The sequence below is a fragment of the Rutilus rutilus genome (genome assembly GCF_951802725.1).
Source record: "Rutilus rutilus genome assembly, chromosome: 6".
Classification (NCBI taxonomy): domain Eukaryota; kingdom Metazoa; phylum Chordata; class Actinopteri; order Cypriniformes; family Leuciscidae; genus Rutilus; species Rutilus rutilus.
In genome coordinates this window covers 34,013,530-34,040,202 of record NC_140214.1, presented here as the reverse complement: position 1 = coordinate 34,040,202, position 26,673 = coordinate 34,013,530, and the positions used below count along the sequence as shown (strand labels likewise).

At 38.9% G+C, this 26,673-nt stretch overlaps 2 protein-coding genes and 1 long non-coding RNA gene across 3 annotated transcripts in view; 1 reads left to right on the top strand and 2 right to left on the bottom strand.

The window, feature by feature from the left end:
• Positions 1 to 26,673, bottom strand: part of LOC311292113 — an 843,631-nt gene that overhangs the window by 758,676 nt on the left and 58,282 nt on the right. The window lies entirely within an intron of this gene.
• On the top strand, positions 23 to 13,665 carry jmjd4 (jumonji domain containing 4). Its single transcript, XM_084410879.1, has 6 exons — positions 23 to 657; positions 1,174 to 1,339; positions 1,477 to 1,602; positions 2,253 to 2,520; positions 5,558 to 5,704; positions 13,298 to 13,665. Exons 1-6 carry the CDS (start codon positions 405 to 407, stop codon positions 13,604 to 13,606), a joined length of 1,269 nt encoding a protein of 422 aa, XP_084267005.1. The 5' UTR covers positions 23 to 404; the 3' UTR covers positions 13,607 to 13,665.
• On the bottom strand, positions 15,018 to 26,008 carry iba57 (iron-sulfur cluster assembly factor IBA57). Its single transcript, XM_084411685.1, has 3 exons — positions 25,499 to 26,008; positions 17,691 to 18,043; positions 15,018 to 15,560 (listed from the first exon to the last, which is right to left on the bottom strand). Exons 1-3 carry the CDS (start codon positions 25,837 to 25,839, stop codon positions 15,169 to 15,171), a joined length of 1,086 nt encoding a protein of 361 aa, XP_084267811.1. The 5' UTR covers positions 25,840 to 26,008; the 3' UTR covers positions 15,018 to 15,168.

Genomic DNA, 26,673 nt, shown 5'->3' with positions numbered 1-26,673 from the left:
GCACGAACTCGAGTTAATCACTGAGTTAGTGTGCACACGTTTTCTTCCGGGTGGGCAACTGGATAGCCATTTCCAAACCTGGCGCAGAAAAACACTATTATGTTCGACTTGTATGCATATAGAAAACATTAATCGGTTTGTATCGAAATTTTAATTACCCGTTATCGTGAACGTTGCACCGTCGAAACATTAGTTGGGCCTAAATACAACCACGCAAACAGGTCACCGGAAAGGAATGAGGCTACTGAAATGTGTTCTATCTGTTGGCTATATGTTGATATTATCTTGAACTTAAAATTGTTATTTAGGTTTTGTTTTTAATATTATGATATATCAAGCATGGAATAACGTGTGGAAATATCATGTTAGTGAATAAACAAGACTGAGCTCCTTTCTGAGATGTCATGGATAGGGAAACCTTTCATAATTGCTGCAGTTTGGCCAAAATGCCCAGGCAGATCCATCAACAGCACTGCTCCTCTTATTTCATTGAGTACTTAGAGAGAGAAACACCTTACTTGAAATTCTTCAAGAACTACCTGATTCCAAATCAACCATGCATGTTTTCCAAAAAATTCACAGAAGATTGGAACTGCAGAAAAAATTGGGTCACGGTTGATGGAAAACCAAATTTACAAAGACTTCTGCATGAATTTGGTGAGCAAAGAATGCTATTCTATTATATTTTATTATACTTGCATTAACATGTCACAAGTTCCAGCTCTAAAATGTAAGATATGGACTCTCAGGGAGGGACAAGCTCATCATGAGTACAGTAACTGGGCAAGGTGCACCCAGCCATCCCCGTGAAGCCACCAGGCCTGATTTTAAATAGATTTACTTTGGTTTTTATTTATTTATTATTTACATCTTTTTTTGCTTCTGCCATTTGTCCACAGAAAAAAAAAGTGATGACTGCACATTACAGAAATGTAACATTTCCCTATGTTCATTTGAAACATGTATTTTGCATTGCTGTTGACTTAACTGATTATTAAATTTACTTATTTAAAAGATTGTAATGTCATTTTGTTGTGTATTGGTGAGTATCAATTTTTAAAAGCTGTAAAATAGTACCCAAATGATAAAAAATCATGTATCCTAATGCATATCCTATGTAAAACTGTGTCCTTAATATGTTATAACTATAAATAGCCTAATTTTATTATACAGATGAGACTCCTGTTCCTGTTGCAAACTGCAGTGCAAAAGAATACAATTCCAACCCGAAGCAGATCATGCCTTTTAAGGAGTTTATCCAGTACTGGAGGGAGTACATACAGAATGGGCATTCTTCACCCAGAGGATGTCTTTACTTAAAGGACTGGCATATGCAGAGGTACAGCTCTTTAAAAGCATATAACCTAGGTTATTGTACAACATGTTGTAGTTTTGAATGGAATGAATAAGATTAGCTTGGAAACGTTGTAGTAAAATCAAGGAAGTTTACATGTCAACTATGTTTGTTCATTTTAGGAACTTTCCTGAGCATAATACTTACAAGAACCCAATTTACTTCTCCTCTGATTGGCTGAATGAATATTGGGACACATCTGAAGTGGATGATTATCGTTTTGTCTACATGGGACCTAAGGGGTCATGGTACCGTATGAATAAATGTCCACATACAGTTGGGTATAAAAGTCTGTGTCCACGTTGAAAGTCTGGTCAGTTTTTGTATTTTGAAAACCTAAATGTACAACAAAGGAACATTATGATGTTAAGTGAAGAAATATTTATGATTCTGCACTATTTCTAAGTAATTGGCACAAAAGTTCAGATTCCATTGAAATACACAAAACGCTCTTAACACTTTAAAGCACAACGAGGACAGGCAAACTACTAAAAAATATGGTATACACATTTATATATATATATACAGTATATATATATATATATATTATATATAGTATTTGTAATGAAGTGTTATATTAAATTGGAAAATTATAGAAGCATTTTCACAAGTGTTCTCAGACTTTTGAACCCCAATGTAATTATAAGGCATTATAATATAGTTTGTGCACTCCTTGCCAAATTATACATTTGTTTGTTTGTTTTATAAAGGCAAAATATTTTACTAATTGTACTTTACTAATTGTGTGTGCTTAAACATATTTTTTTGGTATATTTAACTGTTTTTTAAATTTAAATAAATTGGTGTGCATTTGCAGAAATATGTCAAGTTAGTTACTTGATGAGCTACTTGTCACACCTTTGGATGTCTATAGTAACATTTTTGTTCTTGCCTCTAGGACACCTTTCCATGCAGATGTGTTTCGCTCTTACAGTTGGTCTGCCAACATCTGCGGACGTAAGAAATGGCTCCTGTACCCTCCAGGCCAAGAGGAGTTCCTCCGGGACTGTCATGGCAACTTAGCCTATGATGTTACAGCACCCGTACTTCAAGACAAAGGTCTGTATGCACAGTTTGAAGAGGCCTGTCAGCCTTTAGAGATCATTCAAGAAGCTGGGGAGATAATCTTTGTACCTAGTGGTTGGCATCATCAAGTTTACAATTTGGTAAGTAATAATGGTTTAATGGTGTCCAAATATGTAAGATGTATTAGAACAGGGGTGTCCAATCCTTGTCCTGGAGGGCCAATGTCCTGTCTCATGTACTTGGAGGAACAATATTGCTTAAAGTATTTGCAACAATTTTGCAAAACCACAAAAACGCTACAAAATGATCATGAAAACAGTACATTTTATTTGAAATCCAAATCTTCAGAACCCATATTATTCAAGCCTTTAATCACTGATCTTCATCTCCATGCTCAGCAGTGACTGGAAACATAAAATCCTGCACTTACAAATTCAAAATTTGCAGCCTCAAGAAGCTTTACAACAAAAGATTGTGTCAGGGATATCAAATGCTTATTGGCTCATTGGGATATCAAATGCTTATTGGCTCATTGGATAAGATTTTCAGTGATTACCAATTTAAATGGGTAATAATACCCATAGTATAATATACTTTACACAAAACTATTATATACAGACTGCGAATGCAACTTCGTCATTTGGACGTTTTTGCAATAAATCAATTGTGATTACATATGTTTGTCTGTTATGTTTTTCTTTATACTGTATATATTTTAAAGAAATGGCTACGGTTAGGTTTAGAGGTAAGAGTGGTTTAAGGGCTCAAAATATGTATTTATAGTATATTGTTACTAAAATTGTCATTGTACATTTTTCTGCCCATTACGTTTTATACATTCTATACTCTCTATAAAAGTGTTTATGTTAGAGTCTCTTTAAAGTCCAAAATATGTATATACTGTATGTACATGTACCATGTAATGTGCACTGAGATATTTTTTTTGTTTCAAGCAGCTAATACCTGAGCTGATGATCCTGAACTGAGATAATGAGGTTTCTGTAAACTTCCATATAACCCAAAATTTGTTGTGGGCCTTGACAAGACAGCCACTGTGGTTAAACCTGATGTTTTGCAATACCATAAAAGTAATCACTCAAAAAATGAGGAAAAAAAGACATGGTCAAGCAACTAAAATCGGACTACTTGAGATGGATTGACCCAAAAGCAAAGTGGAGCGCAGCCTAGTGATCCTGAAGACCTTGATTAGATGGCTCAGGTGTGTTTGATTAGGATTGGAGGTAAACTCTGCAGGATAGTGGCCCTCCTGGAGCAAAATTGGACACTCCAGAAGATGATTTCAAACTATGGGAGCACCTCAGGCATGAACGTCTGTCAGATTAACAGACCAATTGCTACAACGATCAGGGAGTCCCACCTCCTTAGTATATAACTGGCTGTAGCCCCCTACTGCGTCATTCTCGCATTCTTTCCTGTAAAGATGAAACATTATTGGATTTACCATTTAACAGTTCACAGATGGAGTTGATTGGTAATACGTAGGGTTGTGAAAAGCTTAATCGCGATTAATCGCATGAGAATTATGCGACAGCGGGCTGCAGTGAGTTATATAATAGGGAGGCGGGGCACACTGATCGCTGTAGCGATTGGTCTGTCAGTCTGGTGGTTTAATTGGAGCTTCCGCAGTCGGTCACGCCTGATTTGTTCCCATGGTAGATACCCCACTTCTGTTATCTGAGAACCGGGGTTATGGAAGTAATCTACTAATAGTATAAGCTTTTGTTATTTTTTTTGTACTATCGTAATTCTTTTTATATTATTAGAAAATACACTCACCTAAAGGATTATTAGGAACACCATACTAATACTGTGTTTGACCCCCTTTCGACTTCAGAACTGCCTTAATTCTACGTGGCATTGATTCAACAAGGTGCTGAAAGCATTCTTTAGAAATGTTGGCCCATATTGATAGGATAGCATCTTGCAGTTGATGGAGATTTGTGGGATGCACATCCAGGGCACGAAGCTCCCGTTCCACCACATCCCAAAGATGCTCTATTGGGTTGAGATCTGGTGACTGTGGGGGCCATTTTAGTACAGTGAACTCATTGTCATGTTCAAGAAACCAATTTGAAATGATTCGAGCTTTGTGACATGGTGCATTATCCTGCTGGAAGTAGTCATCAGAGGATGGGTACATGGTGGTCATAAAGGGATGGACATGGTCAGAAACAATGCTCAGGTAGGCCGTGGCATTTAAACGATGCCCAATTGGCACACTAAGGGGCCTAAAGTGTGCCAAGAAAACATCCCCCACATCATTACACCACCACCATCAGCCTGCACAGTGGTAACAAGGCATGATGGATCCATGTTCTCATTCTGTTTACGCCAAATTCTGACTCTACCATCTGAATGTCTCAACAGAAATCGAGACTCATCAGACCAGGCAACATTTTTCCAGTCTTCAACTGTCCAATTTTGGTGAGCTCGTGCGAATTGTAGCCTCTTTTTCCTATTTGTAGTGGAGATGAGTGGTACCCGGTGGGGTCTTCAGCTGTTGTAGCCCATCCGCCTCAAGGTTGTGCGTGTTGTGGCTTCACAAATGCTTTGCTGCATACCTCGGTTGTAACGAGTGGTTATTTCAGTCAAAGTTGCTCTTCTATCAGCTTGAATCAGTCGGCCCATTCTCCTCTGACCTCTAGCATCAACAAGGCATTTTCGCCCACAGGACTGCCGCATACTGGATGTTTTTCCCTTTTCACACCATTCTTTGTAAACCCTAGAAATGGTTGTGCGTGAAAATCCCAGTAACTGAGCAGATTGTGAAATACTCAGACTGGCCCGTCTGGCACCAACAACCATACCACGCTCAAAATTGCTTAAATCACCTTTCTTTCCCATTCTGACATTCAGTTTGGAGTTCAGGAGATTGTCTTGACCAGGACCACACCCCTAAATGCATTGAAGCAACTGCCATGTGATTGGTTGATTAGATAATTGCATTAATGAGAAATTGAACAGGTGTTCCTAATAATCCTTTAGGTGAGTGTATGTTATATCTAGAATGTATTATATATCTAGCAGTATTTGGGTGAATCTAATGAAACTTGGGTCTTATTTCACTCAAAAGTCCCTAGTTATCATAGTATATTAAAAAAACCTTCTTTGACCAGCCTGCCACCTCAGTTTCGATAATGCATCTCTTAATAATAGGAGGATACCATTTCCATCAATCATAACTGGCTGAATGGCTGTAATTTGGACATCATGTGGCAGTTCCTGCAAGATGAACTTTCTTCTGTCCAGAGAGAAATTGAGGAATGGCGTGATACTATGGACAGCTGGCATCAGCATTGTCAGGTAACTGTGTTTATTTTTTGGCTCTAGGTTGTTAAGTCTGACATCATGCATCACTGTTTCTGGGTCCAAACTCTCTATCAGATCCCTGAAGAAGACAACAAATGGTGGTAACATACTCATATGGTGTAGTGTTGTACTACTGTGAAATCATGACCTTAACCTTTTTAAATCATTAAAATATTGGTGGTGCAAAAAGAACTCTTAAAGCCCTATTCGGACGGTAATTGTTTCTCATGGGGTCGTATATTTACAGGGATTAGTTGGTGATTTTATTGCCATCCGAATCCAGAATGTCAGTGTTTTTCTCCCACCACTTGCGTAAAAATCACCGGCCGAATTACTTACTGTTTTTTGACAAACTCCAAGGTCTTGTGGTAATTTAATTGCCGTCCAAATCCACATCTCTGAGTTTACAAGAAGATATCACTTCAAAATTAACTATTTCTTTTTGATCACTGCCAAGCACCGTTCGTACGATAACTGTTGCACTTCACTGTAATTTGCATGCATTTTAAAGATGTACACTTTTATTACTGAAATGCTGGAAATTATTTACAAGAACAATATTTCATCACCACTCCACCTCAGTGAACAAAAAGGAGAAAGAGAAAAAAGCACGTAAACATTTGAAATGGGCCGTTATTGTGGCAGCAATATATATACATTTTTTTAAATATGTAGGCTATTGTGCACAACATTAAAAACACAAACCATCCATCCATCCATCCATCCATCTTCTACCGCTTATCCGGGACCGGGTCGCGGGGGCAGCAGTCTAAGCAGGGATGCCCAGACTTCCCTCTCCCTAGACACTTCTTCCAGCTCTTCCGGGGGGACACCGAGGCGTTCCCAGGCCAGCCGGGAGACATAGTCTCTCCAGCGTGTCCTAGGTCTTCCCCAGGGTCTCCTCCCGGTGGGACATGCCCGGAACACCTTCCCGGGAAGGCGTCCAGGAGGCATCCGGAAAAGATGCCCGAGCCACCTCAGCTGACCCCTCTCGATGTGGAGGAGCAGCGGCTCTACTCTGAGCTCCTCCCGAGTGACCGAGCTTCTCACCCTATCTCTAAGGGATCGCCCAGCCACCCTGCGGAGAAAGCTCATTCGGCCGCTTGTATCCGGGATCTTGTCCTTTCGGTCATGACCCACAGCTCATGACCATAGGTGAGAGTAGGAACGTAGATTGACCGGTAAATCGAGAGCTTTGCCTTGCGGCTCAGCTCCTTCTTCACCACGACAGACCGGTACAGGGGCCGCATTACTGCAGAAGCTGCACCGATCCGCCTGTCAATCTCCCGTTCCATCCTTCCCTCACTCGTGAACAAGACCCCAAGATACTTGAACTCCTCCACTTGAGGCAGGAGCTCTCCACCAACCTGAAGCGGGCAAACCACCCTTTTCCGACTGAGAACCATGGCCTCGGATTTGGAGGTGCTGATTCTCATCCCAGCCGCTTCACACTCGGCTGCAAACCGTCCCAGTGCATGCTGGAGGTCCTGGTCTGATGAGGCCAGCACGACAACATCATCCACAAAGAGCAGAAATGAAATCGTGTGGTCCCCAAACCTGACCCCCTCCGGCCCCTGGCTGCGCCTAGAAATTCTGTCCATAAAAATTATGAACAGAACTGGCGACAAAGGGCAGCCCTGCCGGAGTCCAACGTGCACCGGGAACAAGTCTGACTTACTGCCGACAATGCGAACCAAGCTCCTGCTCCGGTCGTACAGGGACCGGATAGCCCTTAGCAAAGGGCCCCGAACCCCATACTCCCAGAGCACCCTCCACAAGATGCCGCGAGGGACACAGTCGAATGCCTTCTCCAAATCCACAAAGCACATGTGGATTGGTTGGGCAAACTCCCATTAGCCCTCCAGCACCCTGTAGAGGGTATAGAGATGGTCCAGTGTTCCACGACCGGGACGAAAACCACACTGTTCCTCCTGAATCCGAGGTTCTACTATTGGCCGGATTCTCCTTTCCAGTACCCTGGCATAGACTTTCCCAGGGAGGCTGAGAAGTGTGATCCCCCTATAGTTGGAGCACACCCTCCGGTCCCCCTTCTTGAAAAGAGGGACCACCACCCCGGTCTGCCAGTCCAAAGGCACTGTCCCCGACCGCCACGCGATGCTGCAGAGGCGTGTCAGCCAAGACAGCCCCACAACATCCAGAGACTTGAGGTACTCAGGGCGGATCTTATCCACCCCCGGTGCCTTGCCACCGAGGAGTTTCTTGACTACCTCGGTGACTTCAGCTTGGGTGATGGACGAGTCCGCCTCCGAGCCCTCAGCCTCTGCTTCCTCAATGGAAGACGTGACGGCGGGATTGAGGAGATCCTCGAAGTATTCCTTCCACCGTCCGGTGATATCCCCAGTCGAGGTCAACAGCTGCCCACCTCCACTGTAAACAGCGTTGGTAGGGCACTGCTTCTCCCTCCTGAGGCGCCGGACGGTTTGCCAGAATCTCTTCGAGGCCGACCGATAGTCCTTCTCCATGGCCTCACCGAACTCCTCCCAGGCCCGAGTTTTTGCCTCCACAACCACCCGGGCTGCAGTCCGCTTGGCCCGTCGGTACCCATCAGCTGCGTCAGGAGTCCCACAAGCCAACCAGGCCCGATAGGACCCCTTCTTCAGCTTGACGGCATCCCTTACTTCCGGTGTCCACCACCGGGTTCGGGGATTGCCGCCTCGACAGGCACCAGAGACCTTGCGGCCACAGCTCCGAGTGGCCACGTTGACAATGGAGGTGGAGAACATGGTCCACTCGGACTCAATATCTCCAGACTCCCTCCGGGATCTTGGCCTGTAGGCACAAACGACAGTGAGAGACCTATCCCCGACCCGAAGGCGCAGGGAAGTGACCCTCTCGTTCACCGGGGTGAACTCCAACACATGGCGGCTGAGCTGGGGGGCTATAAGCAAACCCACACCAGCCCGCCGCCTCTCACCATGGGCAACTCCAGAGTGGTGAAGAGTCCATTCTCTCTCGAGGAGTGTGGTTCCAGAGCCCAAGCCGTGCGTAGAGGTGATCCCAACTATCTCTAGTCGGAATCTCTGAACCTCACGCACAACTTCAGGCTCCTTCCCCGCCAGAGAGGTGACGTTCCATGTCCCTAGAGCTAGATTCCACGTCCAGGGATCGGGTTGTCTAGGCCCCCACCTTCGACCGCCGCCCAATCCACTTAGGGCCCCTTACGGTCCCTCCTGCAGGTGGTGGGTCCACGGGAGGGTGGCCCCACGTCGCTCCTTCGGGCTGAGCCCGGCCGGACCCCATGGGGGAGGCCCGACCACCAGGCGCTCGCATACGAGCCCCAACCCCGGGCCTGGCTCCAGGGTGGGGCCCCGGCTGCGCCATACCGGGCAACGTCATGGTCCTCGTTTTTTTTTTGCATCATAAGGGTTTTTGAACCGCTCTTAGTCTGACCCGTCACCTAGGACCTGTTTGCCTTGGGAGACCCTACCAGGGGCATATAGCCCAAGACAACATAGCTCCTAGGGTCATTCGGGTACTCAAACCCCTCCACCACGGTAAGGTGGCAGTTCAAGGAGAGGAAAAAAAAACACAAACCAAGCAGCTTTATTTTTCAGCTTATTTACAACTCATGTAAATAAGAGGCTGCATTAACTTGTTTCTGCTAATTTCCCTATTTTTAAAATAACATCCTTTTGAGATAAAATGCAAGGCAGAAAACCATTTCAAATATAGCGTACGTGCGTCTAGCTTCCTATTTTTAAAAATGAGATTTAAATAATGAAATAATAAATATAACATTATTTTCCTATTTTGAAATTAAATATGAATTTATTCGTATTATTCCAAGCATATGACATTTTATTACAGACAATCATACGACTGACCACAAGAGCAGCGCGTTCCAACTTAACAATTCCAACAAAAAAGAGGTGGGCAAGGCCAGAACAACAAACAAAAGATCACTACCTGATAGTAGAAAGTAATTAACCTGTAGAAACAAAGGCAAATAAACAACATAACTGTTACCTTGCTTCCTAAATAGCACAAAAAGGAGAAAATGAGAACAGAAGAAAATGGCTCCCGTCTCCCTACTGCTTCTTCACTCAATAGTGGGCAAATGACACAACATATACTGTATAACAAAGCTGCACACTATAGCTACAACATCAAATTGAAGATTAAGACACATAAATAAGAGCAACACTCTAGGACTGGCAATGTCTCAACACTCTCACCCTCTTCTTGGGAATCTCTCTCTGGTCCTGCTTAAATACTGGCTCCTCTTGACATTGACGTGGAGCAGCTTGCAGATTCCATCAACTAGATTAGGACAGGGAGGAGCACAGGAAAGCTGGAGTCCCTACTCTCACTTCCAACACTTCGAAACACCCAAACACTTTTATAGTGCAAGAAATAAACTTATTAAGAAAAAAAAAACTAAATAAAGAAGCAACAGAGAGCATAATCTTTGGAAGGGGGTAAGCCAAAATAAATAAAACAAATCTAACTGATTTTAAATACTAACCTGTTTATTCAGATAATTTTGTAAAATTACAAAAGCTTCCCTCCCTAACAATCAAAAACAGAAGGTGTGTGTGTGTGTGTGTGTGTGTGTGTGTGTGTGTGTGTGTGTGTGTGTGTGTGTGTGTGTGTGTGTGTGTGTGTGTGTGTGTGTGTGTGTGTGTGTGTGTGTGTGTGTGTGTGAACTCACCTTGATGCGTCTGAGAAAATCAAAATATGCACCTCAGCTCTCAGAACTACATGGAGTAAACAAAAACAAAGTAAGTGTATTTATGCATCTGCTGCCTTTTGATGGTGCACTGTAAAAAATGTTACTGCTATTTACTTAAAAAAATTATGGTAACAATATTACACATAATATTTTTGAGTAGTTAAAGCTTGATTTCATTCATGGAATCTACCTGAATAAATCATGTAAAACGCCCTAATTTATTTAGTCTATGATGCACAATTTTTTAGTGAAAATGTGCTTTTTTACTTGAAGTATTTTTTATTCTCAAAATTGTGTGAAGTTAAGTGAATGGATATGACCTGTTTATATTTAACTTTGAGATATATTGTTTTATAAAAAGACCGCATACTGCTAGAACAGCACAGAATCAAACTTGTTACTGCACTATCATTAGCAGAGTTATTGCTATATGTATATAACAATATGGTTCATAATATTAAATAAATGCAGTTATTCACAACCTAACCATAAGCCCTACTCTTCTGCACAATGGTAACGATCAAAACTTTAACATAATATAAACTCTTTCAAATGTCAAACATACCTGAACATTAAACATTAACAGATGTTTCCCTTTACTCAAAAACACATGAAATAACACTTAATTTCAAGATTTACTCTCCATTTCCAGCCATGTGCAAAGCATGCTGGGAACAAACAATGGTGTCTCTAAATAAAACCGCATAAATGAGCTAATTCTCTTAAAATAAATAGGTAGCCCCTTTTCCTTAATTTTATGAGGTTTATCAGTTCCTCAATTCAAGCCTTAAAATTGTGTATGTTTCCTTAAAAAAAATAGGAAAATGCATCTCTTGGTGTTATTAGTGAAATTTTCTCAATATTTTCAATAAAACCCTAACCACAATTTTCTTAATAAAATATACATAATATTTTTAATGATCACCTCAATTTTTTTAATGAAAATTACAAGACTCATGATTCATTTTTTACAGTGTGAGAAATGCAGACTAAACAAAAACAAAGCAAGTGGATTTAAACGCGTGCATGCAAGCCTGCTGGTCATTTGATGGTGAGAAGAGCAGCAAGCACCACAGACTCAGGAGAGTCAGATCCTGATTTGGATGTGGCACCCTCATCATCCTCTCTAGCTTCCACTGAAGGCGAGGAGGATTCGGAGGATCCTGGATCTGGGTGGATTGGGAGAAACGGCAAAGTGTGGTTTTCCACCAACGCGGAGACAACTCCCTTTCTTCAGCCTGCCAGAGGCGTGACTCCAGGGCCGACGTGCTATGCCTTCGCAAGGGTCCAGAACATGGATTCCGTGTTCAATCTGTTTTTTACGGAGGAGATGATTGACCTTATTGTCAGCATGACTTGCGTCAACACATACATGTTTGTACAGTCATACAAACATGTATGACTATGCCTTGTGATGGCATAGCGCGTCAGCCCTGGAGTCACGCCTCTGGCAGGCTGAAGAAAGGGAGTTGTCTCCGCGTTGGTGGAAAACCACACTTCGCCGTTTCTCCCAATCCACCCAGATCCAGGATCCTCCGAATCCTCCTCGCCTTGAGTGAAGAAAAAAAATCCAGTCCACAATCACATTTTATATTGAAAATGAGTAATTTTGTGATTTTAGACACAAAACTGCCAATTTTTTTGCTGCTAATTATTTATTATATTTATATTATATGAATTATATTTATTTATAATTTGTATAATATAGCCTATTCATATAGTTATTATATGAATTGACAATTAATATTCAACTTTGCATTAAAATATATATGAATATACATATAAAAACTAGTTTTAATATATTAATATTTGAGCTCTTTGTGAACCTATATAAATGATTTAAATTAAGTTGATTCACTTGCATTGATATAGTTATATGATCAACTGCCTTCTCAAACTTTCTCTGCAGCAGCAGTGTTTATCTCTGCCTTGTAAATGCATTTATAGTCGTGATATCTTTCATAATCTCTTAATTTTCAACAGAGAAGTGAATTGCGCAGCTCTCGCGAGGGGTCAATCAAACTGATGCGCTCCATGTTCTGTGTGATTGACTGTTTGCTGCACATGTGACACTTTCAGATGAACGCTTCAGAGTTAAACCCTGAGTTGACAGAGAAAGGTTATACCAAGTGTTGTGAACCTGCTGAACCTGATTTGTGTGGTTTTGTCAACTCTAAACCTACTCCCAGAGTTTGTTCAGCTAGCTTTATACAACAGGCCACTGTGAGCAATTACAGCTTGAGAGTAAAAACAAGAGAGAGAAACACAAGACACCTTCCCAAGTCCTATTAAAAACACTCACATGTACAGGTAACAGCAGCGTCGTCTTCCAATGGTTGTGCTGGCCATATAGCATCTGCAAACAAATGATCCTTAGAACTAACCTCACTCTACTTTTTTTAACAATTTTGGACGTGCTTCACAATGTTTGACAACCAAAACATGCCCAAACAAATTAAACAAGAATAAATGTGATAACACAATTAAGTGTGGTGTGTCAAGGGTAACACTTTACAATAAATGTACATTATTTAACATGAATTAATAATGAACAGCATTTCTACCGCATTTCTTAATCTTAGTTCATGTTAATTTCAACATTTACAAATAAATTATTAAAATCAAAAGTTGTATTTGTTAACATTAGTTAATGCTCTGTGAACTAACATGAACAAACAATAAACGGCTGTATTTTTATTAACTAATGTTAAAACAGATTAATAAATACTGTAACAAATGTATTGCTCATTGTTAGTTCATGTTAGTTAATACATTAACTAATGAAACCTTATTGTAAAGCATTACCGTGTCAATCTTAAGCCAGGTATTTTTGGCCACTGTAAACATATTTTTTGAATTCCTGCGATAATACATTAATTTATATTCTATTGCAGGTGATCATGAAATCATGTACAGGAATCGATTATGGGGAGTTTGCCTCTTTCCTTAAGACCATTGCAAATACTCGAATATCCTTTTTGAATTCATGTCCCAGAAATGCAGATAATTGCCAAGACCTCCTTGCAGAAAGTCTGTGTGCATTAGGCCCTCACCATGCAGCCTTTGACCTCCAGAGAGTATTGCAGATATTTGAAAGCATGCTTGGCAATGAAGACTTTAAGAGACTGGACCCTTCAGCTCTGAGCTTCAAACCTGAGGAACTGCTTCAGGAGATCAGAGAGGCTGTTCGTACAATTGTATAACTATACTGTATGTGGAAGATCAACTATGGCAAATGTCTTAATAAATTATTTTAACAGCATATTTGTGTTTTCATTGTTGTTTATGCTGTCATAATAAAAGTATCATAACAAATCGTCTCCTTGGAATTATAAGGTTCTATCTGCATTCTGAGCAGTTTTGAGATATTGTGCTTCAAAGTTTTTGCATTCCATTCGACTTTGTGACAACTTATTAACATTGTTTTTTTGTTTTTTATGTTGTGTATTTTATTTAGAAAACAAACGTTTCTATCTACAGAGTAAGAATATGTGAATAACTCAATTTTTACAAAAATGTCAGATAGAAAATCGTATAATTCCAAGGTGACAAAATATTGAGTTATTAACTTAACAAACTGAACAAAGGGTGTCAACGTCCAACTTTTCAGCAGATGGAATTATTTTACTTTCAGTAGTGTTTTTCAATAATCTTAAAGTGCTGCATATGAAAGAGCTGTTAATGTAAAGCTAATGTCTCTTTTTGTAAATGTAATTGTTGGATAGGGGAATTTTTGTTTTAAACCAAACTAAAAACTTCCAGAGTGTGCTTGTGTGAATCCAATGGACACTTTACTATCCATGTGGCCATGGGAGAAGAATTGTAATGGCAGTGAACCGATGCAACTGACACTGATAGATCACATGACAATGACAACATGATGATTGTACTACATCTGGATTACATTTATACCATGCAAGTTCATTCTACAGAACATACTTTTTTAAAAGTCATGAAATTATTATTTCAAATAAATAACCTACTCAGAAAGTATGTGGTTTCAAATGTACTGTAGTCATTGTTTACGCCAACAATGTCTTATCCTGTTGCTGGAGATCTGCCTCCCTGCAAAGTTCAGATCCAAATTCAATCCTAATCAAACATACCTGGAGCAGCTCATTAAGATCTTCAGGAATGCTTGATAATTACAGGCAGTTGGAGCAGGGTTGGAACTGAACTCTTGCAGGAAGGATGCTTTATCCATGACTACAGTATAATTTGTAGCCCAATAATTTAATTTACATGGTCTTTATACACGGGCAATTCATCAACGTGTAATATGCAATTAATATGCAAAGACCAAGATAAATTTGCTTGTTCAAAACACCATTTCAATGTGTATCTATCGGCAACTGTATATGTTTGGTCCTTTCTGATAAGATGACATGACAGAATTAGTTTACTAGATTAAAGGGGCATCTTACCCCACTCACCCCTATAAATAAATGAGTTGTGATAAAGATGTATTCATATATGCTTATTCTCTGCAACGACAGAAGAAAAAAAAAATTTACTCTGTTCTGGCTATTTGACAGTCCGGTTTTTCAAATAAGAATAGGTTGCTTTACATCCATGATGTGATTTGCTTTAGAAAATGAACAATAAAACATTTTTGAAATACATTTTATTACAAGGTGTTAATCAAGACACTGTCAACAGATTTTTGTGTAAAATGTATTATATTAAACATTTTAAGTAATCTCTAAATAAATATTATCTGCATTAAAATTGAAGCTGTCTGGTAGACCTTACTAGTGTTTCCGATTCATTTATCTTCAGTGTTTTTTGGCCACCAGTCAGGCACAGTAGCCTGTAAAGTCACCGTCGTATTACCAGAGGATTTAAGTTTGAGTGACTCTTTGGCATGAGCCAAGCGTATAAGGCCAAGTCCCAGCCTGTCGATTCCTGCCCTGTATTTCCCTGCTGGTTTGCCCCCCTCAGTCTCAAGAGCAGCCCCATGGTCCAGGTTCTCAGCTGGAGCAGACATGGTAACAGGCATTAGGCGCTTCCTTATTACACCGGTGTGGTGAGTTCTTGCTGTTAGTTCCTGTCCGATGTAGCATCCCTTGCTGAAGCTAATTCCCTGCATGTAAACAAGATTAGACTCCAGTGGAAGGGCCTCACCTGGCGGAAAGTCTCTGACACCTTCAGGTAGTCCTATAGAAATTAATTAAATTACAGGATTAATTACAAAGGGTGTGCAAACTCTTGAATATCATTTTTCAATAGTTAAACAGGTAGCACTTTATTTTACAGTCCTGCTCCCCATGTACTTATTATAGTTAGCTATTACAATAACTGGGTAATAATTAGGTACTAACACTGACCCTCCCCCTAAACCTAACCTTAACAATGTAGTTACCTTATATTAACCAGTACTTTCTTCACCACCAGTGAAAAGTTTTTGATCGGTAAGATCATTTTTAATGTTTTTAAAAGAAGTCTCTTCTGCTCACCAAGGCTGCGTTTATTTTATTTTATTTATGAAATATTATTACATTTTACAACAATTAAAATATATAATAAAGTGTAATTTATTCCTGTGATCAAAGCTGAATTTTCAGCATCATTACTTCAGTCACATGATCCTTCAGAAATCATTCTATTATGATGATTTGATTCTCAAGAAACATTTCTCATTGTTATCAATGTTGAAAACAGTTATTTACTTTTTTTTTCAGGATTCTTTGTTGAATACATTTATTCATTTTTACATTTATTCATTTTTAGCTGACGCTTTTATCCAAAGCGACTTACAATTGCTATATATGTCAGAGGTCGCACGCCTCTGGAGCAACTAGGGGTTAAGTGTCTTGCTCAGGGACACATTGGTGTCTCACAGTGGATTCGAACCCAGGTCTCTCACACCAAAGGCATGTGTCTTATCCATTGCGCCACACCACCCCCACAATAGAAAATTCGAAAGAATAGCATTTATTATTAAACACTACCATTCAAATGTTTGGGGTCAGTAAGATTTTTTTTCAATACTAATCAAAATCAATACTTTTATTCATCAAGGATGAATTAAAGACATTTATAATGTTACAAACTATTCTATTTCAAATAAATGCTGTTCTTTTAAACTTTCTATTCATCAAAGAATCCTGAAAAAAAAAAATTGTACACAACTGTTTTCAACATTGATAATAATAAGGAATGTTTTTTGAGCATCAAATCATCTTATTAGAATGATTTCTGAAGGATCATGTGACTGAAGACTGGAATGATGCTGAAAATTCAGCTTTGATCACAGGAATAAATCACATTTTAAAATATATTAAAATAGAAAACAGTTATTTTAAATTGTCATAATATTTAACAATATTACTGTTTTTTTTTGTGTGTATTTTTAAATCAAATAAATGCAGCCTAATTAGTGAGCAGAAGAGACTTCTTTTAAAAAAATATAAAAATATTACCGATCCAAAACTTTTGACTGGTAGTGTATACTGTAAGTACACAAACTGTAAATTAAAGTGCAACCGTTAAACATTTAAAACAGGCAAAATGCTATTATTATCATTACCAAAAAATATCCATATAAACTTTGTTGAGGTAGAGAATTACTTAAGATGAATATTAACATTTTAATATTACCATCAATATCAGGAAAAAAAAAAATGATATAGCATGAATTAAGCCCCTTTTTCCACATTGAGATGACTCTAAAAGTGGTTCAATATCTAAAATGCATATACATATCTACTCTAGTACCAGTCAAAAGTTTGAACACGCAGACTGAATGTATGCTTCTACTGATCTTAAAAACCTTTTAAAAGCTTAAAAGCTTCTGCTTAAAGGCTTGAAATTAATTGAGTAGATAATTATAAACTGTACTTGCAAATGAATTTGTTTACAAAACTTGTAAGTGTTAAAAGCATTCAAGATCACCCCGCTTCATGAAGGTGGTTGAGAAAAAACCCACAATGTGCAGAGCTGTAATCTAGACAAAAGGAATTTGAAGAAGCTGAAATATTAGATCTGTTTAACATTTTGTCACTACGTAATTTCATTATGTAATGAGGTCTTTATTATTCTATGTAAAAAGTACAAAGAATGATAATGATAATAATACTAATAATAAGTTGTTGTGTCCAAACTTCTCACTGGTAGTGTATGTATGTCAAACTAATTCATTTGAGGTCATTAAGCTCTTATACATAAGACAGAGAATTACTGCATGTTTAACTTCAAAACAATGTAGACTATCAATAACTAACAAATGCAACAAGTTAAGATTGTCAGGTTCAGTTTATCCAAGTAATAATTCAAAGCGTTTAATACCATTTTTATAGCGATGTCTGTGGTATTCTTCAGTGTTGCCCTGTTGACAAGCAGAGACAATCTCATGTAGATTGTCCTGACAACTGGTGATCATTCTCCAGCCCATGAGTTCAGTTCTTGGGTCTTTCTCCAATACTAACACTTTCTCTGCTGCAGTAACTTCTGGCTTTGGCTTTCCCAGCACTGCATCTTTATTCCGAGGTAATAGAGCCCATAGCGAGAGACTAGGACACAAGCTTATGTTTACTTTGCGACGTATCTTGTAGACTTTCAGAAGCCGCATAATGGATTCCTGTACAATGCTGTCACACTCCAGAAGTACACCATTAAGTCCATTTGGGTTTCCTTTTAAACTGAACAAAAAAAAAAAAAAGAGTTATATTAATGCATACATTCAGAAGGTCTGTTTTATGTTTAGCACATGCTATTCTCTAAAAATTTGCACTCTTTACATTAAACATTAGCTGTTTTCATCCATGAATTTAATGCTAAATTGGAATTTTACATAAACAATTTGCAAATAAAGCACTGTTTGCATCCCATGTCGTCTCTTCCTGGGAAATTGGCATGAAATATATATGTAATAAAAATGAAAGTTGCTGCAATCGGGGCATTGTGGCTAATTACTTGCACGTCAAAGCATGCAGACGAAACATTTTTATCTTGTATTTGAAGGTGGATATCTGGTGTTAGGAAACGCAATCGTGTGTGACAGGCATGTCAGGATGGCCAAATCCTGAAATGGATTGTCAGGTTGATCGGGGTTATGAATGGAGGAAGTGAATGAATGGAGGAAGCCAGAATACAGAGAAAAGCTACAGGAGAAGATTCTATATGCAAATGTGATTGACAAATGTTACAGAATCACATATCAAGACAGTGAGGAGGTGTCAACTCTTCAATGTCAACAAGAAGAAGCAGATGGACGACTACTTCTCCATGCCGCAAGAGAGGGATACCAATCTATAGTTATCTGTTCAGAAGACACAGATGTCTTTATCATGTCTTTAGCATTCTGTGACAAGATTGAGGCCCCATTGTTCCTGAAGTGTGGCACAAGAACCCGTACAAGGCTGGTAGCTATCAGGAAGGTTGCAGCCACTGTTGGCATGGACACTTGTCGGGCTCTCATTGGGTTGCACGCCTACACAGGATGTGACACTGTAAGCGCTTTTGCAGGCAAAGGGAAGACAAGGGCACTTACACTCCTGATGAACAACAAAGAAACACAAGACACATTCTTGAAGTTGGGCCAGGAATGGGACCTCTCACCAGAACTGAGCAACAAACTGGAGGCATTTACATGTGTACTCTACGCCCCAAAAGCATCAACCACCATGATCAACAAGCTCAGGTACCACCTTTTCTGTGCAAAGAAAGGTGAAATCGAGAGTCATCAACTCCCACCGTGCAAGGATAGCTTGAGGCAACACACACTGCGAGCTAACTATCAGGCTGGTATTTGGAAAAGATGTTTAGAAAAGGACCCACAAGTGCCAAGCCCTGTTGGCAGAGGATGGAAGATGGAGACAGAGGAGGAAGGTGAACAGTTGGTGATGCACTGGATGGAAGGCCAGCCAGCACCTGAAGCTGTCCTGGATCTACTCGACTGCAACTGCACAAAAAAATGTTCACTCCCACGATGTGTGTCTTGCAAATGGCCTCAGATGCACAGACATGTGTAAACTGACAGAGTGTGAAAACCAGGTGACTTTCTGTGTAGAAAGTTCAGATGAAGAAGACGAGGACGACATGGAAAATGATGATGATTAGATAATAAAATAATGGACATCAACATACAAACCAGTCTTTGATTAAATATATTCACTTTACAACCTGTTTCTTTATTGACTTTTACAACTAATAGGTCTCCATCCTATTTGTCCATTCTATTGGCTCTATTCTATTTTGAAGACTTGTGCTGGCTGCACAAGTCTAATTTAAGGCTCTCACAAATAAATAGTATGGGTATATTATACATTTTCTGAGTCATCAGAGTGCCTTGAGTATTGAAGTTGTTGAGTTTTGTGTCCGTGGTGTTCTTTCATGCCACAGGGATAAAATAAAGCATACAGTTTAGGAGGAAATTGTGAAAAAAATGTGTGTTATTTCTGGTTTAAAGAAGTCACGTGACCTCTGTGTTTGTCAGACAGATTCAGTACTGGGCTTAAATGAAAGCCTAAAACGTCCCCTTTCCAACGATACCAAGCACCATATTATAGAATATTGACAATATCCCTAGCATGAGCCTAAACCAGATATACACCAGACTTCAAAAACAGAATTTATCTTAGGGGGTTAGTAACTTCATGAGCTGAAAAAAGTGATTTCGCTACCACCCCTGCACTGCTATCGTGATTTTTCTAGTACTAGGGGTGTATACCTTGCCAAAAATCACTATGAGACTTTGTCCCCCCAGATGATACCGATGGACCAAATTTGGGGCCCTGGCTCATGGACTATTAGTAATCCAATCATTTCCTCTGTTGAAGCAAATTCAGTTTTATTCAGTAAATGTGTTTCTGTGTGTACAGTGCGTGCAGAATTATTAGGCACGTTAATTTTCTGATCTTTCTTTTTTTTTCAGGCTAATTTTACCAATTCCAAAACATTTATCCAAACCCCTTTTTCCACATTGAGATGACTCTAGAAGTGGTTCAATATCTAAAATGAATATTCATATCTACACCAGTACCAGTCAAAAGTTTGAACACGCAGACTGAATGTATGCTTCTACTGATCTTAAAAACCTTTTGAACTAAAAGCTTCTGCTTAAAGGCTTGAAATTAATTGTGTTGCTAATTATAAACTGTACTTGCATATGAATTTCTTTACAAAACTAAAAAATTTAAAATGCTGTTTAAAAAGCTTAATAACTTAATCTTAAAAATGCCTTATATCCAGGTGTGCATAATTATTAGGCACGTTTTCTTTTACAGATGAAAGCTTAAAGCCAAAAAAGAGATTTAACTAAATTATTAAATGCCCATGAGAAGGATCCAATACTAATGCAATACTAGAAATTGCAGTTAAGGCATGACCATTTAAATTGAAATGCTCATTGGGTCAGCAGGGTCAGAATTAAGGTGAAGAATTAAGTGTGAAACCATCAGGAATCCTTTAGTATCCAGCATTTTCCAGAACTACCACTTTTCTGAAGAATTTGTTTTCCAGAATCTGGCAGTAAGTTTTAGGAGTTCATTTTTATTCAGTCTCTTACCCGAAGTCCGTTTTGGAGAGATGAACTAAAAATGAACTCCCAAAACTTACTGCCAGATTCTGGAAGACTAAAACCAAATGTGGATCACTCTGCATACGGCTGATACTTTTTGTAACTACATGTTACCGTATTGACATCCCAATATCTCTGTTTATTAAGTTTTATAAAGTTGATTAAGAACTAGTGCAAAATCAGTTTTGGTGTGTTTTTAGTAATTGTTGGTTTGGTGTGTTTGAGTGCTCATTGTTACAATTAAACAGCAAAAGTTCAGAGACATTTTTATTTGTGCATGGTAGAAAGCACACAGTGAACTCCGAGAAAACGCTATGCTTGAGCAAACAGGTTGTCAATAGGCTACTACAAATGATGCCCGTGAAAGAGACTGTGAACGCATTGAATAGGATATGTTTAGTTGGTGAATAGCATAGGCTACTATTACACAGTAGCGATAACATTAAGCGCACCAGAATGAAATATAATATCCAGAAGTAAACAGCATAGCTGACTTACAGATTCAGTTAACATCCACAAATGAATAAGCGTGTCGATTCAGGGAGCAGTGCAAAGTGCCCGTGCAAAATCAGTTTTTGTGTGTGTTTTAAGTAATTGTTGGTTTGGTGTATTTGAGTGCTCATTGTTTCAATTACACAACAAAAGTTCAGTGACATTTTTATTTGTGCATGGTAGAAAGCAAATACTGATACTGACATAATGACATACAATAAATGTGGAAAATTGAACTACACGATTCAGGGAGCAGGCTACACAGTGAACTCTGAGAAAACGCTACTTAAGCTCCGCTGCTTTCTTCGACCCTCTCTGTCTCTGGTCCTGGACTGTGCTCACTCAGTGTGCAGTGTGAGAGGGGGAGTGGCCAACGGCTAGAGCGGCAAAAGCCAGTGTGTGCTTCTTTTACCGATATATATTTAACAATATCTTTTGTATTTCTAATCCAAACAACGTCAAACTTGGCACTGCACGTAGTCATGCCCGTAGCAAGACACCCGTCAAGTTTGAAATCCTTCGCACGGTTCGAGAGATATGCGAATAACACACACACACAAACAGAAAGACATTCCTGTAATTTATAGATAGATATAATATACAGAAGTAAACAGCTTAAAGATTCAGTTAACACCCACAAATGAATAAGCACGACGATTCAGGGAGCAGGCTACACAGTGAACTCGACGATTCAGGGAGCAGGCTACACAGTGAACTCGATGATTCAGGGAGCAGGCTACACAGTGAACTCCGAAAAAATGCTACGCTTGAGCAAACAGTTTGTGAATAGGTTACTATAAATGATGGCCGTGAATAAAATATAATATTCAGAAGTAAACAGTGTAGCTGACAGAGTGTTTATCAGAATGTTTATTTTTAAACCACAACCTTCTTGGGGCTTCTTTGACCGATACAACCCTCCAATGTCAGAATGTTTATTTTTAAACCACAACCTTCTAAGTGCTTCTTTTACTGATATATTTAACAATATCTTTTGCATTTCTAATCCAAACAACGTCACAACTTGGCACTGCACTTACTCGTGCCCATAGCGAGACACCTGTCAAGTTTGGAATCCATCGGACTAACGGTTCGAGAGATATGCGAATAACAGACATACAGACACACAGACTGACTGACTGACAGAATTTATAGATAGATTAGAATCTTGAAAGATATTAAGATATCACTAATACTTTTACAGTTACAGGCACGCAAACGTTGGAAAAAATATCTATGGCACAGGTATATTCTATGCAATTGTGTTGAAAGATAAAAAAAAAAAAAAATTTCTAGTTTCAACATTATTTGTTCTTCAGATATTCCTCTTTGAAAGAAAAAAGTATCAGCTGTATTCAAAGTGACCCACATTTGGTTTTTGACTACTGAAAATGTGTAAAATTTACCAATTTACTCACATTAATATGGCATGAATTTAGTCTCAAAATGATTAACACATGCATGCACAATTATCCATGAACTTGATAAATGTTGCAGATATGTTGTACTATCCACAACCAAATGCCTTTCAACTAGTGTGTGCAAAATTCAGAAATAAATTAATGTGTAGCAATTTGTACAAATAAAGGCACTTTGTGAATACAAATGTTTTCTTTTGTATTAGTGTATCATAATGTTCATGTGCGACAAAGATGATATGCATTTGGGGATCAGGGGTTGTTGTGGTGAAGGAATTTCCCTTGCAGTAATTTTGAGTGGCTCAATAGTGCAAATATGCGGTATTATCGCCATTTATTTATTTACTTATTGCTATCTAAATAAGTATTAAGATGTAGTCAGCAGGCACAAAAACAAGAACACATTCAGTAACCAATGTAACCAAAACTAAACCGCGTTGAAACAGGAAGTGATGTTAACTGAAGAGAATGACAAAATAATGGTCCACAATAACAGAACATAAACCTTACAATAAGATTGTTAGGCTATTGTTATATGTATAACAGTTAGTTCTGATCCTCGAATCTGCCTGGATGAGTTTTTTTTTGCTGATATTTCACCAGTATCATGGTCTCTGTACATAGACAGGCTGTCAGTCTGTGCAGTTACATTGTTACGCCACTACGTGGCAGCAAGGGACTGTCTTTGAGTTAGTCATTAAAAGGGACCTATAAATGTACCGGTGTCAGCTGATTCACAAATGCACATCTTACTTGCTGCATGCACAAATTCTGACCGACATTAATACAAAATCAAGGTTTTGTATTTACAACTACAGTATGTCTCTATTTGTACAAAATGCTGCACATTTGTGTAATTCCGGATTTTGAAAACACAAGTTGTAAAGTAATAGTTTAAATGTAGTAATGTGCATTTGGGAATTTGTCAAAGATGGGTAGTTGTGCACACATTAATAATTAACACTGGCGTATTCACTGGTAGTTGTTTGAGTGTGGGTTGTGAAATGCTTGAAAACCACGAAAAAGAAAGTCTCAAAATCCAAATGAATCAGATAAGATTGACTCAGAAAAGAAGTCAATGAATGGACGAGTCACCTGATCCACAAATGCACATCTTCTTTGTTGCATGCGCAAATTATGATATACTAATACAAAATAACAAATTGCAACACATTCATTTAATTCTGAATTTTACACAGGGAGGAATTTGGTTGTGGGTAGTAAAACATATCTGCAACATTTATTAAGTTCATGGATAATTGTGCATGCATGTGTTAATCATTTTGAGACAATTCACCCCATACATTAAGATCTCCATATGGCTGGGATTTAAAGGGATAGTTCACCCAAAAATGAAAATTCTGTCAGTAATTACTCACCCTCATGTTGTTCCAATCGCGTAAGACCTTCGTTCATCTTCGGAACACAAATTAAGATATTTTTTATGAAATCTGAGCCTTGTCTCACTCCTCCATAGGCTGCTAGGTGGCCCAAACTTGCTGGCCCAGAAAAGTTATTAAAGAGATCGTTAATATAGTCCAAGTGACTCCAGTGGCTCAATCTTAAGTATATCAAGCGACGAGAATACTTTTTGTGCGCAAAAACAAATAAAAATAACGACTTTATTCCACTATTTATTCATTTCCTTCTCTCTGGGCCTCGTAGTGTTTTTGCGCTGCGCGTCTGTGTTGCACGTCATCACGCATCACACACATGACCAGCGTCGGCCAATAGTGAGCCTACGTGGTGACGTGTAACACAGACACGCTGCGCAAAAACACTACGCGAACCAACTAGAGGTCGAGAGAGAAGGAAATGAATAGTAGAATAAAGTCGTTATTTTTGTTTGTTTTTGCGCACAAAAAGTATTCTCGTGCTTGATATACTTAAGATTGAGCCACTGTAGCCACTTGGACTATATTAACGATCTCTTTAATAACTTTTCTGGGCCAGCAAGTTTGGGCCACCTAGCAGCCTATGGAGGAGTGAGACAAGGCTCAGATTTCATCAAAAACATCTTAATTTGTGTTCCGAAGATGAACGAAGGTCTTACGCGGTTGGAACAACATGAGGGTGAGTAATTACTGACAGAATTTTCATTTTTGGGTGAACTATCCCTTTAACCATTTGTGGCCTTTAAAATGAAGATAGTAAACCAAAAGAAAGGTGTGACAAGAACCAGAATCTAAAAGGATATCAAGATATCTTTAATACTTCTTGAGTTACAGGCATGCAAACTTGGGGCAAAAAACAAATTGGACATGACAGTCCTCTGGTTGAGTTGACACAGAGAGACCCAATAGGGTTGTATAATATATTCAACTGAAATGTGGTATAGAGCTAGCTATTTACTTCTACCTGTTTTCTTCATGTGGATTAATCACATCTGTTTGTACCACTCATTTGTATGCCACTTTGGATATATCAATATAATCTGATGTTTATGAACTGCTAAAATCACATTGCCTTTACTGACATATAGAATAGCACTTTAGAAGAGCAGAGTAACAAAAAGTCCAGGGTGGGACAGTGAGATAATGCTGAGGTCACGCCCACATTTTACTAGTCTTATTTACAAAATTCCAGCACATCTAAAAATATATTAATATTACATTCCGTGTCTAGTTTACAATTCAAACATATGATAAAACAATGTAGCATATTACCTGTAAATTATGATGTCATACAGTGTCCTGCCTTGAACATTGAGCATGTGTGCATACATCGCACGCAGTGCATCCTCTGCCAGTAGAGCTGTGTCATTGGTTATTATCCCTTGAAGAAATGAATTCATGTCTTCTCCAGACACATTGATGAGAGTCCTGTGTGGTAAGCTGTAAAAGCTAAAGTGTCCTGTATAGTTAGTGGGTTGATCTTGAGAATGTTTTCTAATCTGAGTCCTGCTCACACTCTCATGTCTCGTACAGAGAAAATAGTGCGCATGGAGTCCGGCTGATCCTGCCACGATCGCTCTGAAAGTACTGCCAAACAAAATCACCCTTTGCATTGTGTAGTTTTCTTCAGCGCAACTATGAAAGCTCCACAGAACGAGAGTTTGTGTTATCTTGTCTCCCACCTTCCATTTTCATTCCCATACTGCATTGCGAATGTTCTTCTTCTTCTTTTTACTATTTTACAGCGGTTGGCATCCAGCTTATTGGTACATTTCCGCCACCTTCTGCTCCGGAGTGTGAACCAGAAAATAGGTTTACAGACTAAATCCCCCTACCCCACTCACACACACCTCATCCCAGTCATTCTGCACAATAATAACAACAACAATAATAATTATTATTATTATTATTATAGAATGGAAAAGCATTATTATAATAATAATTATTATTATAATTATAATTATTATAATAATAATATATAATAATTATAATTATAATAATAATAATTATTATTATTATTATAATCATGACAACAGCAATATGTATACTTTTAACCCTCCTAAATACTACATTTCCTCATATCCTATTAAAAACCCCTATTTCTCTTAAGAAAGTCATAAGAATTCTAGTCTGAACCCTATCACTGCTCAATAACCCTTTTAATGTAATGTTCTGAACTCCCATCTCCCTAAGCTTATTCCTCATCATCTCTCTCTGAGCTCCATATCATTGCGAATGTTGAGTTTGAAGCGAAATACGAACCCTACTATGGCGAAGGTTTACCGTCGCTCTCGCGATACTTTGTTGCATAGTGCTCACTCAAACCATATCAAGAGGCTTGTTTGAGATGCGCCTTGCCTCGCCTGAAATGTAGTCGAGAGTAGGCGGCTGCAGTGAGAGGAGGAGTGAAAAAAGCGCAGGCAAGCCGGACAGATCTCTCTTCTCGT